Source organism: Lycorma delicatula, chromosome 1 (assembly GCF_047948215.1).
Source record: "Lycorma delicatula isolate Av1 chromosome 1, ASM4794821v1, whole genome shotgun sequence".
NCBI lineage: Eukaryota > Metazoa > Arthropoda > Insecta > Hemiptera > Fulgoridae > Lycorma > Lycorma delicatula.
The window spans coordinates 395,322,509-395,335,823 of NC_134455.1; the positions used below are offsets into that span (position 1 = coordinate 395,322,509).

General features: G+C 33.9%; 1 protein-coding gene across 1 annotated transcript in view; it reads left to right on the top strand.

Annotated features, from left to right (window-relative positions):
• Positions 1-13,315, top strand: part of LOC142318475 (lachesin-like) — a 903,759-nt gene that overhangs the window by 876,617 nt on the left and 13,827 nt on the right. Inside the window, exon 13 of the mRNA XM_075355059.1 lies at positions 7,134-7,190. Within this exon, the coding sequence (XP_075211174.1) occupies positions 7,134-7,190 (57 nt within the window). The remainder of the gene's footprint in view (positions 1-7,133; positions 7,191-13,315) is intronic.

The following is a 13,315-nucleotide window of genomic DNA, read 5'->3' on the forward strand; positions in this document are numbered from 1 at the left end:
AATTTTTTTCTTTTATTCTTCTCCCACGGATCCTGCAGTTACGTATTACACTGCCCAAGGGAATGTCCTTTACTCTAACGGGCCTCCACGTCTCGGCCCGCCTCAAATCCCAAGTGTAGGATCCACCAGGCTCAGCTTTGCCGTGCCTGGGTCCCTACTCCGGGAACCGGGACTCGGTCTTTATGCCAATGCCTCTAACGGATACACCCTGAATGGGGGCATCCCCGCTGGGGCTCGGTCTTTTTTGCTCGGAGGTGTGAGAGTCCCCGTGACTCATCGCTGCCGCCCACTCGTGCAATCACGTGCGAACGGCAGCTCCGCAGAGGGCTGTCCCTCATCCCCGAGCCCCCCTATCATACTACTGAAGAACCCTACTTCACGAACCCTGATATGCTATCAAAAATCTTGGGGCTCCACAACATGGTGGCGATGATATTCTCCACGCTGGGCTCTCCGGTAATCGTCAAGCAAGCTAATTTAAATTACGAAAAATAAATTTCACCTGTTATTCATTTTAATAAATAAAATTAATAGGAAATAGGAAACCATTTATTCCAGAAAAATAAAATGGTTCAACAAATAATATTAATTAAATAAATTATAAAATATAATATTTAATTTAATTTTTATAACGACACCCAAATATGGATTTCAAGATATTTATTTTCGAATTTAACTCGAGTGATAGAACCTGTTTAATAAGATAACGAAACTGTAACCTTTAACCTTTGCACAGCTTCAATATTATCAGCTGTTATTCATTCAATCTATATTCATTATAGCAGATAAAACGTTCATTATATTTTACTCCATCTTCGACTGTCAGAATGTCTATTAAATTATACAATTTATTTCACGAGTTTCATATTTATCGATTATATTATTCGTGTTATATTAACTTTAAGAGTATTAATTCAATAAGAACGTTAACAATTTTCATTTTCTGTCGATGAATATAAAGTTATTATTAGGTGGTAAGCCTATAACAGGATGAAAACTTTGTTTCTTCTATTCTCCACCAAGGAAATTAATAAAATATGAAATACTCATAATTACGATAACAAATTTAATAATTTCCTTTAAAATTTAAACATTTCTACGGCGCGCTAAGCGGGGATGGATTGCATACCAGATAGAACACCCACGGCTTCCAACGATTTACTACAATGCGGGTAAAGGTGACAAGTCCCTTTACATGTTAATAGCATAGTACTGTTAGAGATGTAAATGAACATTGCTATGAATAAAATAAACAGTATTTTTCAACATTTATTTTCGGTTAACATTAATATTTATTGCGAATAACATTCTTGGAAAAGTTCAAGGTTTATTTATCGATTTGGAAACGGTTAATTTAGCCATGTGCGGACACTAGCAGCAAAATGCGGTGGAACACCGTCTTGGTGAAGTGTAAAAAATATCAACTATTCCTCTTTCCGTTAATTCTGAAAGCAACCACATGTTAATCGTATAAAGATTCTTGTGCTAGTTCATAGAACCGTCAAAGAAATACGGTCCAAGGTGATGGTCTGCCGTTATCCCTGCCCAAATCATAACACGTGTCGGATTGCACACGATTTCCTCATAAAAGTTCAGATTATCTGTTGCCCAAAAAAAAGACATTACGATTTCGTGAGCTACGATAAATCACACACTCGTCAGACCATGTTTTTTTTATCATTTGCATGTGGGAGGCGTGCGTGCAGGGTTTTACGTGCATTCACAGGTTGTTCCAAGTCATAATCGTTCAACTCATTCGCTGAGGACGGCCGAAACTTGAAACATTCAAGTTTTTCCACATGTGTTCTCGCATAGTCGATCGCAGGATACAAAATTCTGCAGACCGCTTATGGGTCGACTTCATCGGCGATCGTTCAATTGATTTTGCTTCAGTAACAAAAGTTTCGGCATGAGTCGTAGGCCTTCCGCTACGTGGTACCTCAAGAACCGTTCCCGTGCGAAAGGTTTTCTATTCTCGTGCGAATTACATTGGTCGTAATGGCGGCGGTTTTCCAAACGCACAGCGAAGTTCCTAAAAATGTCTTTCATTATCTTCTTTGTACTTTGACGTTCGTGAACCCTTTCTTTTTCCTGTTTAGCCTCCGGTAATTACCTTTCAGATAATACTTCAGAGGATAAGTGAGGATATGTACGAGTGTAAATGAAGTGTAGTCTTTTACAGTTTCAGTTCGACCGTTCCTAAGGTTAATTGAAACCCGACCGCCAAAGAACACGATCTAGTATTCAAATCCGTGTAAAAATAACTGTCTTTACTAGGACTTGATCGCTGGAACTCTCCGCTTCCAAATCAGGTGATTTGGGAAGACGCGTTCACAACTAGACCTTCCCGGTGGGTTGATGTTCGTGAACCTACGCAAGAGCAAACAAAAGCTGCTGAACAGTGAAAGCACTTGTATCCGCCGTAATTTAACGCGAGACTATCACGTCCTTCTCACATTATGCGCAGAACAAAGCTTATGGCGGGAATAATAACAAAGAGTCAAACCACAAAGAGTGTAAAAAATATACCGTTATTTTTATTGTTACGTATTCACAACAATGTTTATCTACATATCTAAATGTACTATGCTATTAACATATAAAGGGACTTTTCGCTTACACTGTATTTCCTCCAATGCAGTATTAATAGTTTCAACTCTACTTCAGACCACCCAACGTTGAATTACTGAATATCATGTAAATGGTTTACTGGTTATTTATAAATTTTGATAGATCTTATGAAAAGTGAAAAGATAAGTGAAAAGTGAAAAGATAAAGATGCTACGATTTGCTGATGATATAGTAATTCTAGCCGAGAGTAAAAAGGATTTACAAGAAACAATGAACGGCATAGATGAAGTCCTACGCAAGAACTATCGCGTGAAAATAAACAAGAACAAAACAAAAGTAATGAAATGTAGTAGAAATAACAAAGATGGACCGCTGAATGTGAAAATAGGAGGAGAAAAGATTATGGAGGTAGAAGAATTTTGTTATTTGGAAAGTAGAATTACTAAAAATGGACGAAGAAGGAGCGCTATAAAATGCCGAGTAGCACAAGCTAAACGAGCCTTCAGTAAGAAATATAATTTGTTTACATCAAAAATTAATTTAAATCTCAGGAAAACATTTTTGAAAGTATATGTTTGGAGTGTCGCTTTATATGGAAGTGAAACTTGGACGATCGGAGTATCTGAGAAGAAAAGATTAGAAGCTTTTGAAATGCGGTGCTATAGGAGAATGTTAAAAATCAGACGGGTGGATAAAGTGACAAATGAAGAGGTATTGCGGCAAATAGATGAAGAAAGAAGCATTTGGAAAAATATAGTTAAAAGAAGAGACAGACTTATAGGCCACATACTAAGGCATCCTGGAATAGTCGCTTTAATATTGGAAGGACAGGTAGAAGGGAAAAATTGTGTAGGCAGGCCACGTTTGGAGTATGTAAAACAAATTGTTGGGGATGTAGGATGTAGAGGGTTTACTGAAATGAAACGACTAGCACTAGATAGGGAATCTTGGAGAGCTGCATCAAACCAGTCAAATGACTGAAGACAAAAAAAAAAAAAATTAATTATGTTAACAAAATTAAACAATAAAAACTGAACTCACAAAATACAATGTAGGAGCTTAAAATGCTAACTACACGTTGAAAAATGAAGAAAAATCCTTTAATTAAAATTTAAGGATTTTTAAAAATGGTGGGTGATAGAAAGATTGTGAGTTCATATTCGTTTTCAGCATCAAAAAATAAGATTAAATCATGTATCGTATGTTAGGAAACAAAAATTATGATTTTCAGTATTATTATATATTAATTTATATCAATACCAGCGGGCCGTTATTAATATCAAAATTGAAACGACTAGCACTAGATAGGGAATCTTGGAGAGCTGCATCAAACCAGTCAAATGACTGAAGACAAAAAAAAAAAAAAGATCTTATATATTTGAGGACCGAATTTTCAAAACTTTTCTACTGCAATATTCGTTCATTTTTAACAGAAATGCAGGAATGTACGTATCATAGGTTCATTTGATTTTTTCTGAAATTGTAGTACATTATTTGTGATAAATAACTTTTTTTATTTTATTTTTCTTTCCACGGGAGGAGAAAAAATCTGCTGTCAGGCGCCCAGCAGCCAGTACTACCGGGTGTGTGAGGTATCTTGCCGAAAACTCACTAAAGCATCTATCCCTAAAAAAAACATGCCCCGGTACCCACCGTGAAGGGATTACCCGGGATATTCTGCTGTCAGGGGCCCGCAGAAGGCCCCATTATGACCCTAAGCGTAGTCCTTAAGGAGTCCCACACGCCTCATCACCGATTCGACGACAACCAGCAAGTGCGAACTACCATCGGCTCCGCGTACGAGCAGTCCACCGACCTACGCCCCAACATACTTTATTCGGATGGCCAAAATATCTTTATAACGTAGAATATTTTCTGTAAGAATAGACTGTACAAGACTACACTTCATTTACACTTATACATTTTATCCGCTAAAGTAATACCTGAACGGTAATTCCCGATGGCTAAACAAGAAAAAGAAAAACTATATCGTTTCTTGGTAGTTGGGTTTCAATTAACCACACATCTCAGGAATAGTCTTACCGAGACTGTACAAGACTACACATAATTTACACTGATACATATCATCCTCTGTAGTAATACCTGACCGGTAATTCCCGGAGACTAAGCAGGTAAAAAAAAAGAGATATCATTTCTTCCACTCAAAAATTTTAACAAAGTGATATCAAAAATTCAATCATTAAAACTTGTTATTAATTTAGAATTTTGTTTAAAAACAAAATACGTACATATATATAATAGACAATAGATATACAGTGATAGATAATAAACAATGTTTAAGAAATAATAGAAAAATTTGTTCCAAAACTCTTACCGGCCCGATTTCGTTGTTTAATAAAAAAATCGGGTCGATAAGAGTTTTGTAACAAATTTTTCTGTTTATCTAATTCTTATATGTAACGCTTAAACATTATTTATTATCTGTTATTTTATATATAACACGTTAAATAGTATAACGTGTATTTAATTAATTACTGCGCAGTGCAGGTGAGGAAGCGATTGATAGATTATACAAACTGGTGTGTAATATTTATCAAAATGGGGAATTTCCATCAGACTTCAAAAAAAGTGTTATAGTTATGATACCAAAGAAAGCAGGGGCAGATAAATGTGAAGAATACAGAACAATTAGTTTAACTAGTCATGCATCAAAAATCTTAACTAGAATTTTATACAGAAGAATTGAGAGGAGAGTGGAAGAAGTGTTAGGAGAAGACCAATTTGGTTTCAGGGAAAGTATAGGGACAAGGGAAGCAATTTTAGGCCTCAGATTAATAGTAGAAGGAAGATTAAAGAAAAACAAACCGACATACTTGGCGTTTATAGACCTAGAAAAGGCTTACGATAACGTAGACTGGAATAAAATGTTCAGCATTTTAAAAAAATTAGGGTTCAAATACATAGATAGAAGAACAATTGCTAACATGTACAGGAACCAAACAGCAACAGTAACAATTGAAGAACATAAGAAAGAAGCCCTAATAAGAAAGGGAGTCCGACAAGGAGGTTCCCTATCTCCGTTACTTTTTAATCTTTACATGGAACTAGCAGTTAATGATGTTAAAGAACAATTTAGATTCGGAGTAACAGTACAAGGTGAAAAGATAAAGATGCTACGATTTGCTGATGATATAGTAATTCTAGCCGAGAGTAAAAAGGATTTAGAAGAAACAATGAATGGCACGGATGAAGTCCTACGCAAGAACTATCGCATGAAAATAAACAAGAACAAAACAAAAGTAATGAAATGTAGTAGAAATAACAAAGATGGACCGCTGAATGTGAAAATAGGAGGAGAAAAGATTATGGAGGTAGAAGAATTTTGTTATTTGGGAAGTAAAATTACTAAAGATGGACGAAACAGGAGCGATATAAAATGCCGAATAACACAAGCTAAACGAGCCTTCAGTAAGAAATATAATTTGTTTACATCAAAAATTAATTTAAATGTCAGGAAAAGATTTTTGAAAGTATATGTTTGTAGTGTCGCTTTATATGGAAGTGAAACTTGGACGATCGGAGTACCTGAGAAGAAAAGATTAGAAGTTTTTGAAATGCGGTGCTATAGGAGAATGTTAAAAATCAGATGGGTGGATAAAGTGACAAATGAAGAGGTATTGCGGCAAACAGATGAAGAAAGAAGCCTTTGGAAAAATATAGTTAAAAGAAGAGACAGACTTATAGGCCACATACTAAGGCATCCTGGAATAGTCGCTTTAATATTGGAAGGGCAGGTAGAAGGGAAAAATTGTGTAGGCAGGCCACGTTTGGAGTATGTAAAACAAATTGTTAGGGATGTAGGATGTAGAGGGTATACTGAAATGAAACGACTAGCACTAGATAGGGAATCTTGGAGAGCTGCATCAAACCAGTCAAATGACTGAAGACAAAAAAAAAAAAAGTATTTAATTCTAAATTAATAACAGATTTTAATAATAGAAATGTAGTTTCTTAAATGTTTTTGATATCGGTATCGTTTTGTTAAAAACGGTTTTATTTATATTACAGAAATTTTTGTTTTTTGGGCAAAAGAAAATAATATTTCCAAGACTCTCACCGTACGTTTTACAATTTCATTGTAATTTTTTTGCAATCTAGTCTTCTTGTTTAAAATTGATGGATTTCTTCACTAGATCCTTGTGGAAAAAAGACTTGCTAAATTTAATTTTTCTATATGTATATGATTAAAAGTAATTTCTGTTTAATTATCACGTTTTGTTGCGCAGAACAACTATTTCATTTATTAATAAAAAAGATATTTAAGAATATATTTTTAAGTTAAATGTGTGTAGTAGTATATTAAATGGATAAAAGAGAACTCGTAAGAACACGAATGTGTGATCACAGTTGACATTTATTATCATATGTTTTATAGAATTAAACATGATAAATTATTAGTTTTTTTCTTGAAAATGTTAACTGCTTGTGCTTAATATAAGCAATCATATTTATTTTACTTCGTACTTAATTTTTCTCAACTTAAAGGGATAATTTAATTAAGTTAATAATATTTATTTCAAAAATAATTTTTGTTTTAACAGATAACAAACCACGTATATCCGGTAATGCAATTAGTGATTATCAGTGGCAAGAATCAGGTACGTATAATTTATTTTTTTATTTTTTTTGTATATTTTTATATAACAAAAACTAATCAAAAGGACTACAATGATTTTCAAAATCACTATGTAAAAACATTAATCACGTTTAAAAACACTAATTGCAATTATTGTTTTTAAACGTATCATATCGTATTTCTGAATTAAAACTTACATTTTAAATGAGAGAAATTAAAACGCTTATTTAATCATATTTCAAAGTATTTTTCCATATTTATTTGTATCAATAGGTTGCTTAGATCGGAAGATATCCAGCATTAAAGACAAAAGTGAACTTTTCTCTTTAAAGTGGAATATTTAGGTTAAGAAAAATCGTAGAGAGACAAATAAAAAAAGAAATTAAAGCTAAAGTCTTAAGCTTTTATACGATTTTAATGCGGTTTTCTGAAAAAAAATTCAGGCCCACAAAAAATTGGGGGCGTTCAGGCAGTTAAGGTAGGCGATGGTTGATTAAAAAACAAATTTGAAGTGAACACCATCTGACTTCCTTGCACGCCTATTAAATTACATATACATTTTTTTTTGTTTTAATTGAAAAGTATATAAAATTTTATTTTATTAATAAATTCTGATATTTTTTCATAATTCTTTTTTATTGTTATTATTGAATCATTATTTTCTATAAAACGTTTATTACAATCAGTGGTTAATAAATATTAATAAATCAATATATTTAAAATTTAAAAAAAGTTAAAAATATATATATATATATATATATATATATATATATATATATATATATTTTCTTCTTGTAAGATCCAAATATTTTATTAATTAAACTTTTATTTGGCTGTAGCTCTGGAACCAATGAAAATAAGTACCACTTTTGATATATCGTTGAAAAACTCTCATTGAGAGCTTGATATTGCAGTTAAGAAAAAGTCCACGTTTTTGAGTTATGCGAGATACGTACGTACAAACAAACATTAGACAAAATCTAAAAAAATCTGATGTGTACACCACTAGACTTCCGTGCACGCCTATTAAATTACATATCCACATTTTTTTTTTAAATGAAAGGTACATAAAATATTATTTCATGAATAACTTTTTTTTTTTAATTGTTATTATTGAATTATTATTATTGTAATTATTTTTTATATAATCGGAAATTAATAGTTTTTAATAAATCAATATATTTAAATTTAAAAAAATGTAAAAAAAAAGGAAAGAAAGTGGGATATGAACCTTCCCCTTGGAATGGAATGGAATGCAAAGTTGGCGGGAATTTATAGATTCTCCCTACGGATCGCAGAACCTGGACAGAGTCCCTTGCTGCTGGATGATTCTATCGGGCGTGTTTTTATAGGTTTATTTTAGGTGATGGGTCTAATTTTTCAATTTTTGTCTTATTTAATATTTTGTGTTTTTAAGGACGGATTTAATTGCATTCCAATCCGTTGTTAAACCGGCGTTATCAAACCCATTTTATGGGCCGACCGCGGAAGGCTAGGCTTATGAAACCTGTCCTCCCGACGTAATTCCCCTTCAGACCGTCCACTGAAGTCCTTTCGGTGCTAACGCTTCATAGGCTAGCAGGAATACGCCACAACGGGGCACTAACTGTATGGAGGGAGCAATGCGCCCCCTTCTCCGGAGGAGTCGCAATTGCTGATTTAAGTTAATTTAAATGTAATTTTAAAGGGAGAGGTTGAGTAGAAGCTCTTCATCCACTTCTGTGATGGCTGCCTTTCGGGACGCATCTTCGCTGGACTCTTTTCCGGACTCCTGTCCGTGATGTTGGGTCGAGTAGAGGGTCTTCGTTCTTCTTTATCTTCTTCCGCTTCTTCTTCCGATGACCTCTTCATTCTTCTTTGGCCTGCACTTTCCGAGAATTGGCAGTAACCGAGGTTACACCTTCCCCTTGTAAGATCCAGATATTTCATTAATTAAAACTATATTAGGCTATAACTCTGGAACCGATGAAAATAAGTACCACTTATGATGTATCGTTGAAAACCTGTCAATAAGGGATTATTACAGCAGTTAAGAAAAGTTCAAAATCCAAATTTTTGGGGGATTTTTTGGTTAAGTTGATTTAATCAAAAGGGGAAGTGCCAACTAGATATTACAACAGTCCTAAATCCAAAATTTCAACATCCTACAGCTAATCGTTTTTTGGGTTATGCAAGATATGTCCATACGTACGTAGATACGTCACGCCGAAACTAGTCATAATGGATTCAGGAATGGCCAAAATGGAGATCCGTTGAAATCTAAAAAACCGAAATTTTTCAAGAATACAATTCTTCCATTACTTCGTACAAGGAGGAAAAAGGCAAAATATGTTTTCATAATATTTCAAACTGAGATTAAATATTTGCTATACTAATCCAAAAAATTAAAGGGATACCTATTTTTAGGATAAAAAATTATTGTATTCAAACTAATTTAACTTTGCAACCAAGAGACTTAGCGGGACGAATAAAAAACAGAATTAGCTTTAATACTCTATTTTATGACAGTATACTTCACATTTTAAAAATTATCAATTTAAAAAAAAATCAATAAGAAGGAAAGTTTTAAAAATTTGAAGTTTTTCTTCGTGTTTGATCGAACACATGGGAGAAATTAAAGTTTTTCAGTAAACTGCATTAAAATCATTTAAAAGCTGATGACTTTAGCTTTAATTTCTTTTTTTGTATGTCTCTCTACGATTTTTCTCAACCAAAATATTCCACTTTAAAGGGAAGAGGCCCCTTTTCTCTTTAATACTGCAAATCTCCCAATCTAAGCAAAGTATTGATACAAATAAATATGGAAATTAAAGGGTTTTGATGTAACTTTAATTGTGCAAATTGTGTGCATTTCTTGTTTTTTTTTTTTTTTTCATTTTTTGCCGATGTATTGAAATCTTTAGAGATTGAGACATTTTACTGGTTTGATGCAGCTCTCCAAGATTACCTATTTACTGCTAGTCGTTTCATTTCGGTATACCTCCTACATCCTACATCCCTAATAATTTGCTTTACATATTCCATACGTTCCCTGCTTGCACAATTTTTTCCTTCTACTTGTCCCTCCAATATTAAAGCGACAATTCCAGGATGCCTTAATATGTGGCCTCTCTTCTTTTAACTATATTTTTCCAAATGCTTCTTTCTTCATCGATTTGCCGTAACCCTTGTTCATTTGTCACTTCATCCACCCATTTGATTTTTAACATTCTCCTATAGCAACGCATATCAAAAGCTTCTAATCTTTTCTTCTCAGGTACATCGATCATCCAAGATTCACTTCTATATAAAGCTACGCTCCAAACATGTACTTTCAAAAATGTTTTCATGACGTTTAAATTAATTTTTGATGTTAACAAATTCAATTTCTGACTGAAGGCTCGTTTCGCCTGTACTATTCGGCATTTTATATCGCTCCTGCTTTGTCCAACTTTAGCTAATTCTACTTCCCAAATAACAAAATTCTTCTACTTCCACAATCTTGCCTCTTCCTATTTTTACATTCAGTAGTCCATCTTCGTTATTTCTACTAAATTTCATTACTTTCGTTTTGTTCTTGTTTATTTGCATGCGGTAGTTCTTTGTTTCTTCTAAATCTTTTTTACTCTCAGCTAGAATTATTATATCATCTGCAAATCGTAGCATCTTTATCTTTTCACCCTGTACTGTTACTCCGAATCTAAATTGTTCTTTAACATCATTAACTGCTAATTCTATGTAAAGATTAAAAAGTGACGAGGATAGGGAACATCCTTGTCGGACTCCCTTTCTTATTACGGCTTCTTTCTTATGTTCTTCAGTTATTACTGTTGCTGTTTGGTTCCTGCAAAGCAATCGTGCTTCTATCTCTGTATTTGAACCGTAAATTTATTAAAATGCTGAAGATTTTACTCCAGTCTACGTTATTGAATGCCATTTCTAGGTCTATATATGCCAAGTATGTTTTTTTCTTTAATCTTCCTTCTACTATTAATCTGAGCCCTAAAATTGCTTCCCTTGTTCCTATACTTTTTCTGAGGTTAATAATTATTAATAAATCAATATATCTAAATTAAAAAAAAGGAGATGAAGTCTGATTCGAACCGATATCCTTTCTCCTTATAAGATCCGCATATTTCATTAATTACAATTTTATTAGTCTATAAGTCAGGAACCGATGAAAATAAGTACCTCTTAGGTATATCGTTGAAAAGCTCTTAATGAGGACTTATTACTGCACTTAACAAAAAGGCCAAAATCCAAATTTTTGAAATTTTAGGCTTTTTTGGACATTTTTTCAGTCGATTGTAGTCAAAACGGAAGGTGCACAATTAGATGTTACAACACTCCTAAATCCAAAATTTCAATATACTACGGCTAATCGTTTTTGAGTTATGCGAGATGCATTCGTATGTACAGACGTCACGCCGAAAACTAGTCAAAATGGATTCAGGGATGTTCAAAATGTATATTTCCGTTGAAAACTGAAAACCGAAATTCTTCGCGATCACAATAATTCCTTTACTTCGTAAGTATGTAATCAGAATAAAATGTTACGTTTTTAGATCTTTATTGTAGGTTTCTATAATTCCTATCTTTGTATATCATAAAACCAAGGTCATTTTCATAACAGTACAAGATAATAAGATAGAAATTACGCTTTATAAATTAAGCTCTTATTTATTTGTGTAATTTAGAAAAATGTTTAATTGTTTGGTGAAAAATTCAAAAGAGAAAGAAAGATGTAGAAATAAATTTTTGCGATGCGGTGTATCCTATTTCAAAGCATGTTTTAAAGCGGTTTGATGTCTTTTTAAAAAATAAATAAAATAAAATACATTAAAAAAATAATCTATTTTTTTAAATATTTCGCTTCATTTAAAACATCTACGTGGTAAAATGATAAAAAATTGTTCTAATACGAGTTAATATGTTAATAGGGGATATAGAATTTTATCCAATAAATGTAACTCAACTGCGGGATAAAAAAAAAAAAGTTAAGTGGTTGTAAATGCAAAGCGATCGTATATTTAATGGCTTTTCATTTGGTAGATGTGAAATATTGGTTGGCCGAATGAATTCTCTAATACTCAACTACTGCTAAATTTACTGTCTGTGTGTTAGAATAGTTAATAAAAAATTTAAAAAAGGAAGCTGTACGATATTTTTAATTAATAGCTTCCATGTAAATATGTAACATTAAAAAATACGTTATTGTTTTATTTATTTATTAATAATGCACAATGCAGTGTACATATTATACTATTTTATATACTGTGAAGTATTAAATAGATAATATTGTGCCACTATATATATATACTTTATAAAATGGTATATATACAGAGTGTCCCATATAAAACGCAACCCATCTACGTCAGTAGGTATATTTAAATAAAAAATCTGATGTGCCCAACACCTGACTTCCTTGTACGATGTCGCCGAATGGCTTTGACAGGATGTTGTAATTTAAAACCTTGTAGTGGCCCTGAAAAGAGCTGTTTTTTTACGTTATCTCTGAGAAGAGCTGTTAGATTCAGAAGCTGGTATCGGGTGAAGTCGACTTGGCTATAGTCGGGGAGTTGCGGCTCATCCATTTAAATCAGATCGGGCTTCCCCTCCGTGGCAGTGTTGGTCCCCAGATCCCCGCATTGTCGAGTCGGCGTCGATCGTCTTTCACTGATCCCACGCTGGGCCGGCTCCTGCTGCTGAGTCTGCCGGCCAGGGTGTTTGAAGCCCGGCGAACTGGAGCGGGAAGGTAGCATCCAAGTCCAGAGGCTCTTTCGGTGAGCCGGTCAGCCCTGCTGCACCGGAGGGGGTGTTGACATCCGCCGGGAGGTCCCACGTTCAGGCGGCCAGGGAACTTATTTTGTCTTCTTCAATCTTTTTCTTCGTCTTCTCCAGGCGGTGAATTGAAAATTTATTCTGGTTTTGTTCTTTTATTGGAGCCTTCGAGTCGTGGGGCCGCAGCACCGCTGTGGTAGTAGAACTACGCGGTCATCTGTGTGGCGGGAGTGATACTGTCCAAGCGCGTACGTATACTGTACCCCCGCTTACATCTGAACTGGTAGCCGTCCGCCGATATAAAGTTAGACATATATGTGGTAACAACGCCTATTAAATTACATATATACATTTTTTTTTGTAAATAAAAAGTACATAAAAGTTTAT